This window comes from Archocentrus centrarchus, chromosome 15 (genome assembly GCF_007364275.1).
Source record: "Archocentrus centrarchus isolate MPI-CPG fArcCen1 chromosome 15, fArcCen1, whole genome shotgun sequence".
NCBI classification, from domain to species: Eukaryota; Metazoa; Chordata; class Actinopteri; order Cichliformes; family Cichlidae; genus Archocentrus; species Archocentrus centrarchus.
In genome coordinates, this window is record NC_044360.1 from 25,922,010 (window position 1) to 25,935,648 (window position 13,639).

A 13,639-nucleotide genomic window follows, 5' to 3' on the forward strand; every position below is an offset into this window, starting at 1 on the left:
GGTAATGAGATCTGTGTAATAATTTCTGTCCAGCAGACAGAAACAAGGTGTGCTTATTAAAGTGACGAAATGAACAGAGGCTATGGTAATTAGATGTAGAATAAAGGCCTGTAATGATTTCATCACCTTTGCCTAAATCAACAAATCATTCCTGTTTGGTCTACTGAAGCAGATCCATTATTGCAGATAATTACAGCAAAGACCCGAAGAAACCTCCTCTTTTACATTCCTGACCGCAGTAGCACAGGAATCATAGCAACAGGAGACAATGGCTCATGCTGTAATTATCTCTTTGGAAACAAAAGGAATAGATGAGTTCAGCTGATTAAATCTATTTTCAGTTTGCATTCCTGTCCCATCCATATGCAGTGATATTCCCCGGATAAATGCTCCTAATCATCTTACTTTGCGTATAAAGTACCTGTATGTGTGCAAAGGCCGTGCATGAGCTTGTGGGCCCTCTGGGGAAATGCCCACAAAGGCTTTCATTTTTAGGCAGTAAGCTAATTAAAGCGGCAGAGCAGATGGTGCAGACTTGGTCCGGACATAATGAGACGGTGAGTGGCGAGACGAACTGGACATGGCAGGACAGCTGTGAGGGGTTTGTGAGGTGACCAGAATTCGGGCATCTCCCAGGAGTGAAGCTTCGTTCCAGCCAAGAGGAGCAGAATTTCAAGTCCATGAAAACTTTCTGAGCAGCTTTTTGAGAAGCCACTGGATCAGTAATTGTTTGCTTCCTCCAAACGTGTGTTTGCTGTAGAAATTTTACTGGAAGTGAGTAAATACTATGCCAGCACAGTATTTTTTTTTTTTAATATCTTTTGTGTCTCCTCTCACATCCTCAATCATTCGATCTTGGCAGGTGGTTTTTGGTAAACACCAAATCCTCAGCACCTGTTGCCAGAGGCTTTTCCTGTCTGCCAACTCTTACCAACTCTGCTCCCACTGTTTGGGTAATTGAAGCAAAAAAAAAAAAAAAGAGAGAGAGAGAGAGAGAAAACAACAAAACAACTGTGCCATTACCAAAGTAGGTGTTTTTTTTTTTCTTTTGGAAGTTAAGCGGCACACAACAACACTAACACAAGCTCACAAAAGCAGCAATTCCTAGAGGTCCAGAAATACTTTGGAAAGCTCATCTCAAAGGAGATGTTCCACAGTCCTATTGTGCCGCATGCGAGGAAGAGGTCAAGGCCAGCCGAAGCAAGCGCTCCCAAGCGGGAAGAGGTGAAGTTTGAGGATGTCAGACTGTACCTGGTGGAGAGGAAAATGGGCCGCAGCAGGAGAAGCTTTCTGACCGAGCTGGCCAGGTCAAAGGGCTTTATTGTGGAAGACGTCCTCAGGTTGGGAAAAAAAAAAAAAAAAAAGCTTGCCATTTTTGTCATTCTCAGACTTGGCGGGGCTCGCCACCTAAAAGCTTTTCTCAATGTGAAGCTCTAAAGAGCTATAATGTAAAGGGGTACAGTATTATTTTCTGGGTTTGTATTTCCTGGAACCGGGCAGAATGGTTTGGTTGACTTTTAAGGCCTCTAGTGTAACCCTAGTAAGGCTCAGGACTAAAGAATTAAGTCATGTCCATGCCTAAAAAAAATGATTGTAGTCTGAAAAAACTAAAAAAACAAAGAAGCAATGATTGTCTGCACACAAAATCTTTGTGGACTGACATTGAGGTGCAGAAAAGACTGATCTGGTTGGAAAAAACATGCCAGGACATTACTGAAAAGACCATTTTTTATGTTACTTTTTGGCACTTTCCTACAAACCTCTTCCCTTTTTCTAGAAGCTATGCCCAATTAGCTAAATAGAGAGCCACTATTGTCTCATGAATAGTTAATTAAAAAGGGTTAGGGCATCCATCCTGCCTCCTCTTCACCTTAGTGGATTTTCCCCCAGAGCCATTACTCACAGCTCCACACATAAACACGTTAAAAGAAAGGGAAGAAATTGGCTAAACCAGCTGCAGCTTGTTGGCAGCAAGAGAACTACAAACAATAGAAGAAAGGTAACAGAGCACACACAAAACTTTTTAATGAGTTTGGTGAAAGTTTTTTTTTTTTTTTTGCTAAGTCGCACTTAAGAAGAGATGTTTTGTGAGCTTGTTCTTTGGGATGATGATTCATCTACTGCACGGTAATTACGGAAGCAGCATGCCTCCATCGTTTTTTCTGTCTCTAATTGAAAGTATCTTTTTAAAGTCCCAAACTATGAGCACAGCAGAAGTCCTCTGCTTGACACCAGAGATGCTTTAGAGTCAGGTTTCTTTGTTATTATTTTAAAAGTCGACTTTGCTATCAGGGCTGGGCGTTAAAGCTCAGATTTTGAGCATTTCTGGTGAGCTGGTGTTTTTGTTTTGCTTTGTTTTCATGTAAAGTGAAGACAGCTTTTTTTTTTTTTTCTTTTCTAAGTTAACATTAGATCAAGGTTGAAAAATGGTTGGAGTTGAGCCTATGATTTAGGTTATATGTGCTGGGTTTAGGCAAAGTGTCCCCATGAGTACACTATAACCAGTGTAAGAGTCTGTGTGCGTTTGTGTGTGAGACACAGAGAGAGAGAGAGTGTTTAAATGCGTGTCTAAGTGGGCCTGCCAGCCGCACACCAGCTTGGCCATGGCAGCATTCCCAGAAACACAGCTTGAGCGCTCCTACGGTTACACTTGGCTTGATACAATTGTTTGAAACCAACGACAGGAAGTAGAGCGTGCCCGCCTCAAACTGACATTAATTCTGCAGGCTGACAAAACTGCTATCAGCTGCAGTTTGATAGCAACACCTCACGTGTCTACTGTTACACACGTTATAGGCAGACTGCTTTTGAGCATATGGTCAGATGCGCTGTGTGCTTTCCTCCGGGCATAAAGGAACATGCTTGTATGCACCCACCCACCCACCCACCCACACACACACACACACACACACACACACACACAAAATCACATGACACACAAACACACAAGTCTCCCTTTTTATGAATTTCAAGTCTCATGCGCGTGAACATGGATCCAAATATCGACATGTTTGTCCTGGGTGACTGATGAGCTGCATTACATGCTGTTTCACAAATGGTAGTAACACACACACACACACACACACACACACACACACACACACACACACACACACACACACACACACACACACACACACAGTTAGGTCTGGATATAACTGTACTCACATCAGTGGCAGAGAATTAAAAATACTTTATTCATTATGCCATCAAAGAGGTTGCTCATGTAAAATTTTCAAGATCTTTTTGAACCCTTGTAAGGTGTGTGAAATGTACCTTGGAAGTCATCAGCTACAGCTTTGCACATTTGTTTCCAGTTTTGCCCTCCCCCAATATTTTTTTTAAAAAGTTGTTGATCATTTGGAGTGATGATTGCACTCTGAGCTAAATCAGTTGCAGGGATGCCCTGCTGTGATTGGTTGTTACATTACTGGCCACTCTGCTGTGGATGGTTATCATATTGTTAGCCGTATCTGACAAACCAGCAGAGGTAGACAAGGCAAAGAGCCTCAAACAACTGTCACTGCTTGAAAAGTATTATAAAAAAATATCTTCCTCTTATAGCTTCCCCTCAACATGTGCATTTCCTACATTTAAAGGTTGATACCATTCTCAAGGGGTCAGGGCCCCACATGGAATACACTGATCTAATCTATAATACTTACAACATTTCATAGCTCCAACTTTTTAAATGGGGATTTTATAAAAGTGATGCTTTTCCTTTTAGTAATGGTGACAGTTTAGATGTTTGGACTTTTGGTTGAACAAATAAAACACTGTAATGGTGTCATGATGAGCTCAGAGACTATTTTTTGATTTTATTACAGATGGGTCCTTTTAGGTGTTTATAGAGTCCTGCACTGTAACCATACCTCTGTGCATTCAGCTGTGGTTGAAAAATCACAGTTTTTTAAAAAACTTATACGGGCTACTTATCAACAAAAGACTTTGATAAAACTCTCAATGAGCAAATGAACCAAGTCCACAACTACTCTTTTTATCACATGTATTTTGTCATTATGATAAACTACACTGTACTATTTGCAGTGATCATGTATCTCTGTTAAGATGGTAGAGCAGTCGTAAAAGGGAAACAAAACCTCACCATGGTGTAAAAATCTATTCTGGACATTCACAGTCTTTGATTAGCTTGTTGGTTTTCACTTTTAGAAAGGACAGAAGGAAGTTGCTGACAGGAACTGGGCAGAGCGATGACTCAAGAGACTTCTCTGTATCAAAGCCCATTGACTTTAGCCTGTCCTTGTGTCTGGGCTCAGAGTCCCACTGATTCAGGGAAGTACAATCTGGTTCTGGGCTTGCTTTCTTGCTCATTTGCATGTCAGTCTGTCATTTTACATTCTGCTCAGCTACATATCAAGATAAGGATCCAAATTTTAGGTCTATGTAAACATAGTTTGAAGAAAAGAGTTTATTTTTCCCCAAAAATGTTCAATCTAGGTCCAAACAGGCAACTCAAATCCCTGTGATTTTGGAGAGAAAGCAACCCAAGAGCCAAATCTCGATTACTATGGTTAGACAGCAATTCATGTTAAGCTTTTGGAGATCATAGTTTCGCCCCTCAAAAGTGTCTGTTTGAGAAGCTCTTTCATCACATTTGTGCTGAGGATAAGGAGGATTTTTCTTCTAAAACGCTGACAGTCAGTGGCCAGAAAGTTGAGCAGATAGAGAATTAGTTTTGCCAGTGATTTAGCCAATTAGGCCCCAGCCTGAGCTCTGCTGGGACCTCCCATGAGGAGTCTTTCCACTGATTTACCCATGCTAAGAGAGAGGAAAAGGAGGAGCATGCTGAATGTGATTATGCACAGCTGGGCAGCCTGATTGGGTCTGGTTGTTAGATTCTGAGGAAGGAAGCACAGGGGAGGAGGCCACAGTAAAAAGCCTGTTGAGATGGTCTCAGCGGAGAAGCACTGGTTGAACGAGTTCAGCTATCAAACGATCGAAGGAGGCGCTGGGGGTCCTTGGTGATTGTTGTTTACCCAGTGTCGATCCCCCAACTGCACAAGTTAGACTGCAATGCTGACATCTGAGCTGCATTTCAAAAGCTTCCCTTGCACCCTTTGCTCTTTGTAAAAGCTGCTGAGACCAAGACAGGAACATTTTTAAAAAAAAAGTCAAGCAGTGAAGGAAAACCTTCGATCAAACAAGATGAAGGCATCCTGTGAAAAAAATCCTCCTAATCCATAAATACTCTCAGAAAGGTCCCGAGTCAATCAGGTTTGAGATTTGCTTTTGTGATTTTTTTTTTTGTCTTTGGTTAGAAAAAGGTTGGGAAATGTTTTCTTGCACTTCTCAGAAATTAACTTGATGACAGATGGAAGTTGTGGGACTGGTTAATTGTCAAATTTGATAAAACTACACCCACACTCTCTTGATGTAGCAAATTAGCACAGCTGATTGCTCGCTCACACTATCACCAGATTTGGCAATAAGTTCCTTAGAACATATAACATGATTTAAGAAGTGGACACACGTGAAACTAGAAATGTAACTAAAGATGGCTGCCACAGTACTGTTTTGTCTGTTACTCGTATTTGAATTTTGGTCAACATGGTAAAAAAAACCCAAAAAAAACCCTCAATAATAATCAACTGAATGTTAATATCTACCAGCTGTATATACATTTGACTAACTTTATGCAAATTATCTAATTTGCATATGTGCATAATCAAGCTTGTGGGACACAATGGTTCAGCTGTAGGGTATTCTGATTTGTTCCATGTGAACACTAAATATCATTATGAGCATTAGGTCATAATTTTTTTTTCATGTAGATATTTCTGACAACAAATAAATAAACAAATAGACACACACAGCGAGGACACATGCATTTGTGTTATGGTGGCCTTCCAGTGGCTCGATCGTGTTTATGGCTGAAGGTCACAGGGCAGCTTTCATTGTGTTTTTCTTTCAGGTACCAAACATCAACATAACACAAATAATAGGGTTAAATTTTAGGATATGTCATGTGTTTTAGTGACTTTTGTTGGAAGATTATTAGTTTGTGGAAACGGTGGACAATTTTACCCACAATGTAGAGGGCCGGATGGATACTTATTAAATGTTGTTTGTCCTGGTAGATGGGCATGTTCTTTCTAGCCATTAAGTTTTGGATTTAAAACAGGATAAATAAGATGATTGTACTAATTCATGTTTACCCAGCGGCATGGATCAATATAAAAAATGACTCATAGATTTTCTATTCTGCTTTAGAATAAAACTACTGTGTAATAGACCTTTTTTCTTTGTCTTTGTCTTCACTCTAACCTGTTTTCCTGCAGTGTCATCAAAATGTATATGCAGCCAGCTGCAAATGAGCTTTGGAATTATCTGTTGTTGAAATTTTTTTCTTGCTGTATTCACACTGACTTGAATTTTTTCAATTAAGATAAAGAATATTGTTCGCTGAATATAGAACCTTTACATCATCATCCACATTTTGATGTATGCAAATGAGCTCATTAAATATTCATTTGCATGGAATGTACAGAAATGTAATAAATATGTAATCAAAGGGGTTTGTGTTAAAATAAAGAGTTTCAGAAGTTTCAAGGCAGAAGTGTTGATGGTTCAGGATTTTCCTGTTTTTTCCCTACATTTCCGCACCTTATGGCAGCCAATTTGAACATGAGGTGTCATGCCCACTCATTATGCATATTTCATGTGTGTTCACCCCTAAATTTATTAAGCTTTACCTAAAGTTTTTCCATGCCAACTTTCATGCTTTCTTCACAATCTGAGCAATCGGTCCATTTTTTGGACCTGCACTATAGAGTAAAACTAGAACATAGGAATGAACCTTCTTGTGACCAGGGAATATTGGTAGTTGCCTGGTGATGGCTTTGAATGTTTTCAGTTTCCGTGACAATTAGTTGCAGTGACCAGTTTGACTGCAAGGAAATTGGACAGGTCACCTGGTGGGAGGCAACCCGTCTCCAGACAATCATGGTTTAACTTGGACACACTGCAATCAGTCTCAGACAGATTGGAAAAGTTTGTGAATAATTGCCATCTAATTTATTGCCAACATATTGCAATCAATCTGAGTCACTCTGCACTGATGAGTGCAACTCGTGTGTGTCTCTTTGCAATAGGGTACTTGATCCACTGGCTGACAGCTGGTTGCATTTTGGTTATATTCCTATATAAAAGCAAAAGTATTTAATGTAAATTCCTATTTAAAGGGAATTTCTGTGTATGTAGATGGCAACAGATTTGTGATTTTTGCCAATTTATCACTTATTCACAAACAGATTGGATGCAATTACCAACTTGACCCCATTCAGTTGCAGAGTGATAGCAGAAGGACTCCATCTTGTTGTTTTATCAGCAAACTGACTTTGAAGATAGAAGCTGACTGCGAGTGGTTGCAGACCCGGTCCCCATAAGTCATATTATATTTGACTTATCAGAGCCATCACTTCATTAATCTGCGGAGGTGGAGCTTAGCAAATGAGTGAGGGTAAAGTGATGATACACTAACAACTTTTAGGGAAGGAGAAGAAACTCACCGCAACAAAATGGCAGACAACAAGAGGAAGGTAAACACCAAACTCACTCATCCATGTCTTTATGGACCTGCTTTGTGCACTGGTGTGCAGTCATGTTGGAACAGGAAGGGACCATCCCCAAACTGTTCCCACAAAGTTGGGAGCATGAAATTGTCCAAAATGTCTTGGCTTTACATTGTGCTTGATGATGCAAGGCTTGGATGCAGCTGCACAGCCATGGAAACCCATTCCATGAAGCTCTCTACACACTGTTCTTGAGCTAATCTGAAGCCCACATGAAGTTTGAAGGTCTGTAGTGATTGAATCTGCAGAAAGTTGGAGACCTCTGCGCACTATATGCCTCAGCATCCACTGACCCGACTCTGTGATTTCATGTGGCCTACCACTTCATGACTGAGTTGCTGTTGTTCCCATTCATTTCCACTTTGTTATGATCCCACTAACAGCTGACTGTGGAATATTTAGTAACAAGAATATTTCACGACTGGACTTGTTGCACAGGTGGCATCCTATCACGGTACCACGCTGGAATTCATTGAGCTCCTGTGAGCGACTCATTGTTTCACTAATGTTTGTAGCAGCAGTCTGCATGTCTTTGCATGCTTTTGTGACTGTCACACAGTCATAAAAGCATCCTCCTGAGGAAAAAAATGGATAACGACTGTTAATTTACAGTCAACAATCAGCAGTTAATTATTTGTACACTTAGTTTTTGGTTGAGTTTTACTTCACTGTGACCTTTGGTTGCTTAGTTTTGACACTGGTTCTCCTCAGCTCTGTTTCAAATGTTAGTTTTGGTTTCATGGTGCTTCACGCTCACAGCTGTCACTGCGCCATTCTGTGCCACTCTTGGCAAAGTTGGAAACTCACTGTATATTTTAGATTTACGCTCACACTTCAAATTTGTGAAATGAGAATATGTCTGTTCTCTGTGCAAGAATTTTATTGTATAGATTCCTTTGTTTGCTATCAAGAATTTGCTAAACTTGCGCTGAAACTGCTCTTTTTTCACTTCCTCCACAGCGATGCGGTCACTCACGTGGTGTCGGAGGATAGCCCGGCATCATCTGTTTGGGCGTGGCTGAAAGGACGGCATCTGAAGAATCTACCTGTCATGCACGTGTTGGACATCAGCTGGTTCACTGACAGCATGAGAGAGGGGAAACCTGTTGCTGTGGAGACTAGACACCTTATTCAGGTTTGTGTGTCACAAATCAGAGAGAACAGATACATAAATGGTTAGCACTGGATAGCACTAGATGGCACTACAAACAAAACAGGAAATGATCATTTGGGGAAAAACAACCATGTAACACTTTTTTTTTTTTCTAAAATGAAAGACATCTATATTGTAAGGGTATACATTGTATGTATTGCATCTAGGTTTTCCTGCCACTGCAAATCTATAATGTCAACCCCCTCACAGGGAGCTCTTATAAAAAGGACACATCTAACTCTCCCTCTGTCTCTGCTCATATTACTGCACTTCACCTCACTGATAGCGAGAGAAACATCCTCCATATTGCGTGGGAGTGTCAAATGAACCCATCAGCTGGATGTCAGGGCTCAGAGCAGCCCACTAACAGAGACACATACACATGTTCACAGACACACATATTTTCCCCTGTGAATGGCACTATGAGAGCTTGGCAGCATATGGATCCAAAATAAAGAAATATGCTGTCTTCTTTTCCTTCCACCCTGCAGAAAAAAACCCCCAAAAAACAGTCAGGTTCTGCCGGTATGCCAGGCCCCATCTATGCTTCCTCCTAACAGCCTGCAATGGCCTTAATGGTCACGATGAAATCTGCTGTGTTTGTGCCTCCACGTGAGATACTGCAGTTGCGATGTCTCCTCAGGGGCCACGTAAGTGTGGCACATCAATGGCATGATTCTTGTCGGCTGCGTCATTAGGAGACGAGGCTAATGATGCCATGCTGACATTTATTGACCCATCTCCCCAGGTAACCACAAGGCCCGTTCCTCTGCTTGTTTTGCGATGCAGCTCGTCTCTGAAGCAAACGAGTTAACGCACGGTGGCATTTATGTGCACGGTGCTTCCAGTAGATTGTTTTTTATGAGTGATAAATCCATTTAAGGAGCTACCATGAGGAGATAAAATATTCCCCAAACAGGCTACTTCTTGGGCACATTTGCCTGCGGCTCCTCATGATAGTCTGGAGATGCAATGTGTTTTGCTATCATAAATATTCCACAGCAAGTCAGGGAGGAATTTTAAGTATTAAACCCATTGAAATGTAATATTTTCTATTACTTCCTGGCTTGCAGAGAAGCTGTTTAGTGTGTTTGAGTGGAGATGTGATAAGATGTAAGAATATCTTGCTTCAAAGGAACAAAAATGGAAGGGAGTTTGCATCTGGCTTGTGAACGTGTGGGCTGAGGATGATGTTTGTGGATTCGTGAATAAGCAAAGGGGCAAGCGGTTTTCCCTTAACAGGTAGAACCTCAGTAACCTTTGCCCTGCTCGTCGGATCAAGAGGATTTTATTAACTCACCTGAGTGCCATCCTCTGACTGTGCGACAGGCATTAACGTGGAGGGAGGAGCAGGCCTAGAAGTGTCTCTGTGCTTTAGAGCATAGAGGTTCTGCAATTCTTGCTGTACCTTTTCATCTCAGCAGATGGTGTGTGAAGAAATGAGACCCCAGTGTGTAGACTGCACACATTAGTTTAGTTACTTCTAAGCCATACAGCAAAGGTGGAGAGGACACTGGAGAGAAAGCCAGGAGGGGATACGCTGCCTCTGAGATCAGTGTATGAGCTTTAGCTTCCGCACAGTTATAGGCCTGTATAATAACCGAGCCCAGATGGGGAAAACCAACCTCTGCATGCTGATGCATAGATGCGTTTTTGTCTCCACGGACCCACAATCCCATATTGGATTAAGCAAACTGCAGCTGAGGTGGAAAAATGATGAAGAACACCCGTGTTGTATTTAGAAGGAAAACAGTTAGAGAGTTTTACTTTTGATTGGCAGAAAATTTGCGCCGTGAAATATATTCAAAGTTATTCAATTTTTTCTTTTTTTTTGTGAAGAACAGGAAAGGCTCCTGGCAGAGAATAAATGATGAACATTTTTTGAATCCCTTAGTGGTTGATTCAGCCCAGCAGTGTGAGAGGTACTACCTCTTTTCATTATCTATTTGAGACACCACTGTTCCTCCTGCAGCATCGGTCCCAGTCAACACCGTGTGGTGACGATCTCTCCATCTTTCTCTTCCTCCTCTTCCTCCCCTCTCTGTGTCACTCTCCTGCCAAATCCACGGGGAATTTTATGGACACAATGTTCCCTTTTTGTGATGTCTAATTGTCTGCGAGAATATTAATATTACATTGGTAATCCTTTTGACACATATATTACAAATGGGAAACCATTTCTTATAGAATGAAAAGGCAATTTACAGGAGGCAAATTGGATGATGGCAAGCAGATTTGTAATGCCACGGGTTAGGTAGCGTAATGGATTTGGATGCCACCAGACTGTGAGATGAGTGTCATTAGCCTGTTGCCCTGGAGACACACAGTCATAAAAATAACTTCTCCAAGGCAAATGGCTACGTTTTTATGTAATTCAATTTGAACTCTTGGCTCTGTACTCGTCGGGAATAGCCTTACACACATTTACACATTTAGCCTGTCAACAATTTGGGCTCAGAAATTAACGCAATTTATGACTGTATGTTTATGGTCATGATTCTCTGGTTATTTTTGCACACAGGACACCTTGCCTGCATTGCCGGAAGGCACAACACCCACACCCGTGTCCACAGTGTCTCAATATGCCTGCCAGAGACGGACCACCACACAGAACAATAACCAGATTTTCACGGTAAGAAAATGCTCCAGCCTCACTCTGAACCACATTTTCACATGTTTAGCCACCAGAGGCTGTCGCCCTTACTTTGCAATGTAAAAAGCTCCCTAATCTGTTCTGCTTTAATTGGATGGCTGGCTTGCTTCACTCACGGGCGCTCTGACACAACTCTTCCCAAAATACATTAACCTGCAAATGAGTAGCATCTGCAGCTGCGGCACGTTTGAGGTGCAACAGCTGACATGCCTACGATCCCTGGCACGGAGGCTGGCACGGACACGCCCTGAGGCGCTGCGCTACGCTGAAACGGGCAGCGGACGTGACACTCCTCACAAGCAATGATGGATCTGTCCCTTCGCCATCTGGCGGGGCGGGTGAGGAGGGAGGGATGGAGGGGTGGGTAAAGCGGGCTGCTGAAGAAGGGTTCGCTCAGGTTCCCCCCACAGAATGGCAAAGTAGTTAATTGGCTTAAGCGTTGATTAGTGTGAAAGAATGGAGGGGAAATGATGTTGCAGCAATAACAGCAATTTACACTAAATTGCCAAAAGGCAATGCCAACAAATGGTCAATGGATTTACCAACCCAGGAATAAACCATTGCATTGTGAGTCCTGCTGTGTCCAGTTCCAAAAATGTGAAGCTTTGATGCTCTACTCTATTCTCTACTTTTTTTTTTTTATCATTGTGGAACACATTTGGGTTTCTGACGCTTACATAGAGAAAACAAACAATGAAAGGAGCTCACGTTGGGGTCTTGTAACTTTTGATTGACATTTTTCAGCATTTCCTGACATTTTGTACATGTGGGCTAAACAAGTAATCTAAAAATAATTTACCATGGACTAAATGTTAATTGCTTCTAAATTTAATAGCGCCGCTGTGACCTGAAGGAACTTAAAAGAAGAAATGGAGGATGTATGGAGAAACACATCATTAGTTGTTTCCCCTTTTCTTTTTGTGCACTGCCACAGAAGCATGTTCTTGTAACTAAATCTGTCTCTGATGGTGAGTTTGGAGGTTTCAGATGTGCAACTTTACTGTAAACCGAGTGGCTATGTGTGTGTGTGAGTGTGTGTGTTTATGCAGGACTGTGGAGACCTACTGATGAGTTTCCATAAGACCTATTAAGCACAGCTTACAGAGGGCCTGTGGGGCATTTGTTCCATAATGACTCTTCACTTCCCACTGATGGCAAATGTACATAATAGATGCACACACATGTACGAAACCCACACTCACACACACACACACACACCCACACACACACACACACACACACACACACACACACACACACACACACACACACACACACACACACACACACACACGTGTTTGTCCACATGGACAAGCAGGTACAGATGTGCACACCCACCTGGGTCTCACCTCAGGAGAGCTGCTGTTCAAATTCCTATCCCCCCATTTCTTTCCACAGCATTAACTTCATAATTGGCAATCCCACTCAATTTCCCCATCCCAGTGATTAACTCATTATCTCTGCATAAGGCCACATCAAAGCAGAATTTCTGATTAGAGGGAAAGGTTCTAGCTGTGGCCCTGAGAGAACCACAGGTAAAACTCTTCACAGTTTTACAGAATTGTTTTAATTGTCAGACAGAAATAAAAACTATGTTGCCCTGTGACTAGAAAACAAGTCCCTGTTTAGAAATAAGAAAGAGCCAATCACCTGTAGTGCAGCAGTGCTATTGAGCCACGTTGCTGGCTGCCTGATTTCAAGGGACGGTAATGATGTGAATACACATCTAATGAAAAAGCTTTAGAGTATGTGAATTAATACTAATACTGTCTGTGGTAACAACTATATTTACACAGTTTAGGCTTAAAGTTAAGCCAAAGAAAGGTGACACCCCCTAACAGCATTTGCTACAGTTAACATGGTGAGTTATACAAAGTTAGGAAAAAGGCCAGCCTTTGAGGACTTACTTTAATAACTGATTTGTTGCCTGCTTTTTGAGCAGCTTTTCCAATTCTCAGTGAGCAATCCAAGCTAATACTGGCTCATCTTACTGTGGCTTGCGCCTCGACTCTGCAGCCTTCATGATATTTTCTGTATAAGTAATAATAATATATCAAGGACATTTGTTCAAATTGGTCTAGCTGACTCGTTTGGAAACATTGTCATAGCAGGGATATCATGAATAAATAAATAATGTTGCAAACACATCTAATGAAAGAGTATGTGAATTAATACTACTTAATACTAATACTGTCTGTGGTAACAACAGTATGAGTATTAGTAGTAGTAGCAGTAGTAAGA

At 41.5% G+C, this 13,639-nt stretch overlaps 1 protein-coding gene across 2 annotated transcripts in view; it reads left to right on the forward strand.

The window, feature by feature from the left end:
- The first annotated feature begins 1,146 nt into the window (after window positions 1-1,146).
- dntt (deoxynucleotidyltransferase, terminal) overlaps window positions 1,147-13,639 on the forward strand; it is a 93,368-nt gene continuing 80,875 nt past the window's right edge. For both annotated transcript variants that reach the window (XM_030748538.1, XM_030748539.1), the window contains exons 1-3: window positions 1,147-1,340; window positions 8,553-8,727; window positions 11,267-11,377. In XM_030748538.1, the coding sequence (XP_030604398.1) occupies window positions 1,147-1,340; window positions 8,553-8,727; window positions 11,267-11,377 (480 nt within the window). The remainder of the gene's footprint in view (window positions 1,341-8,552; window positions 8,728-11,266; window positions 11,378-13,639) is intronic.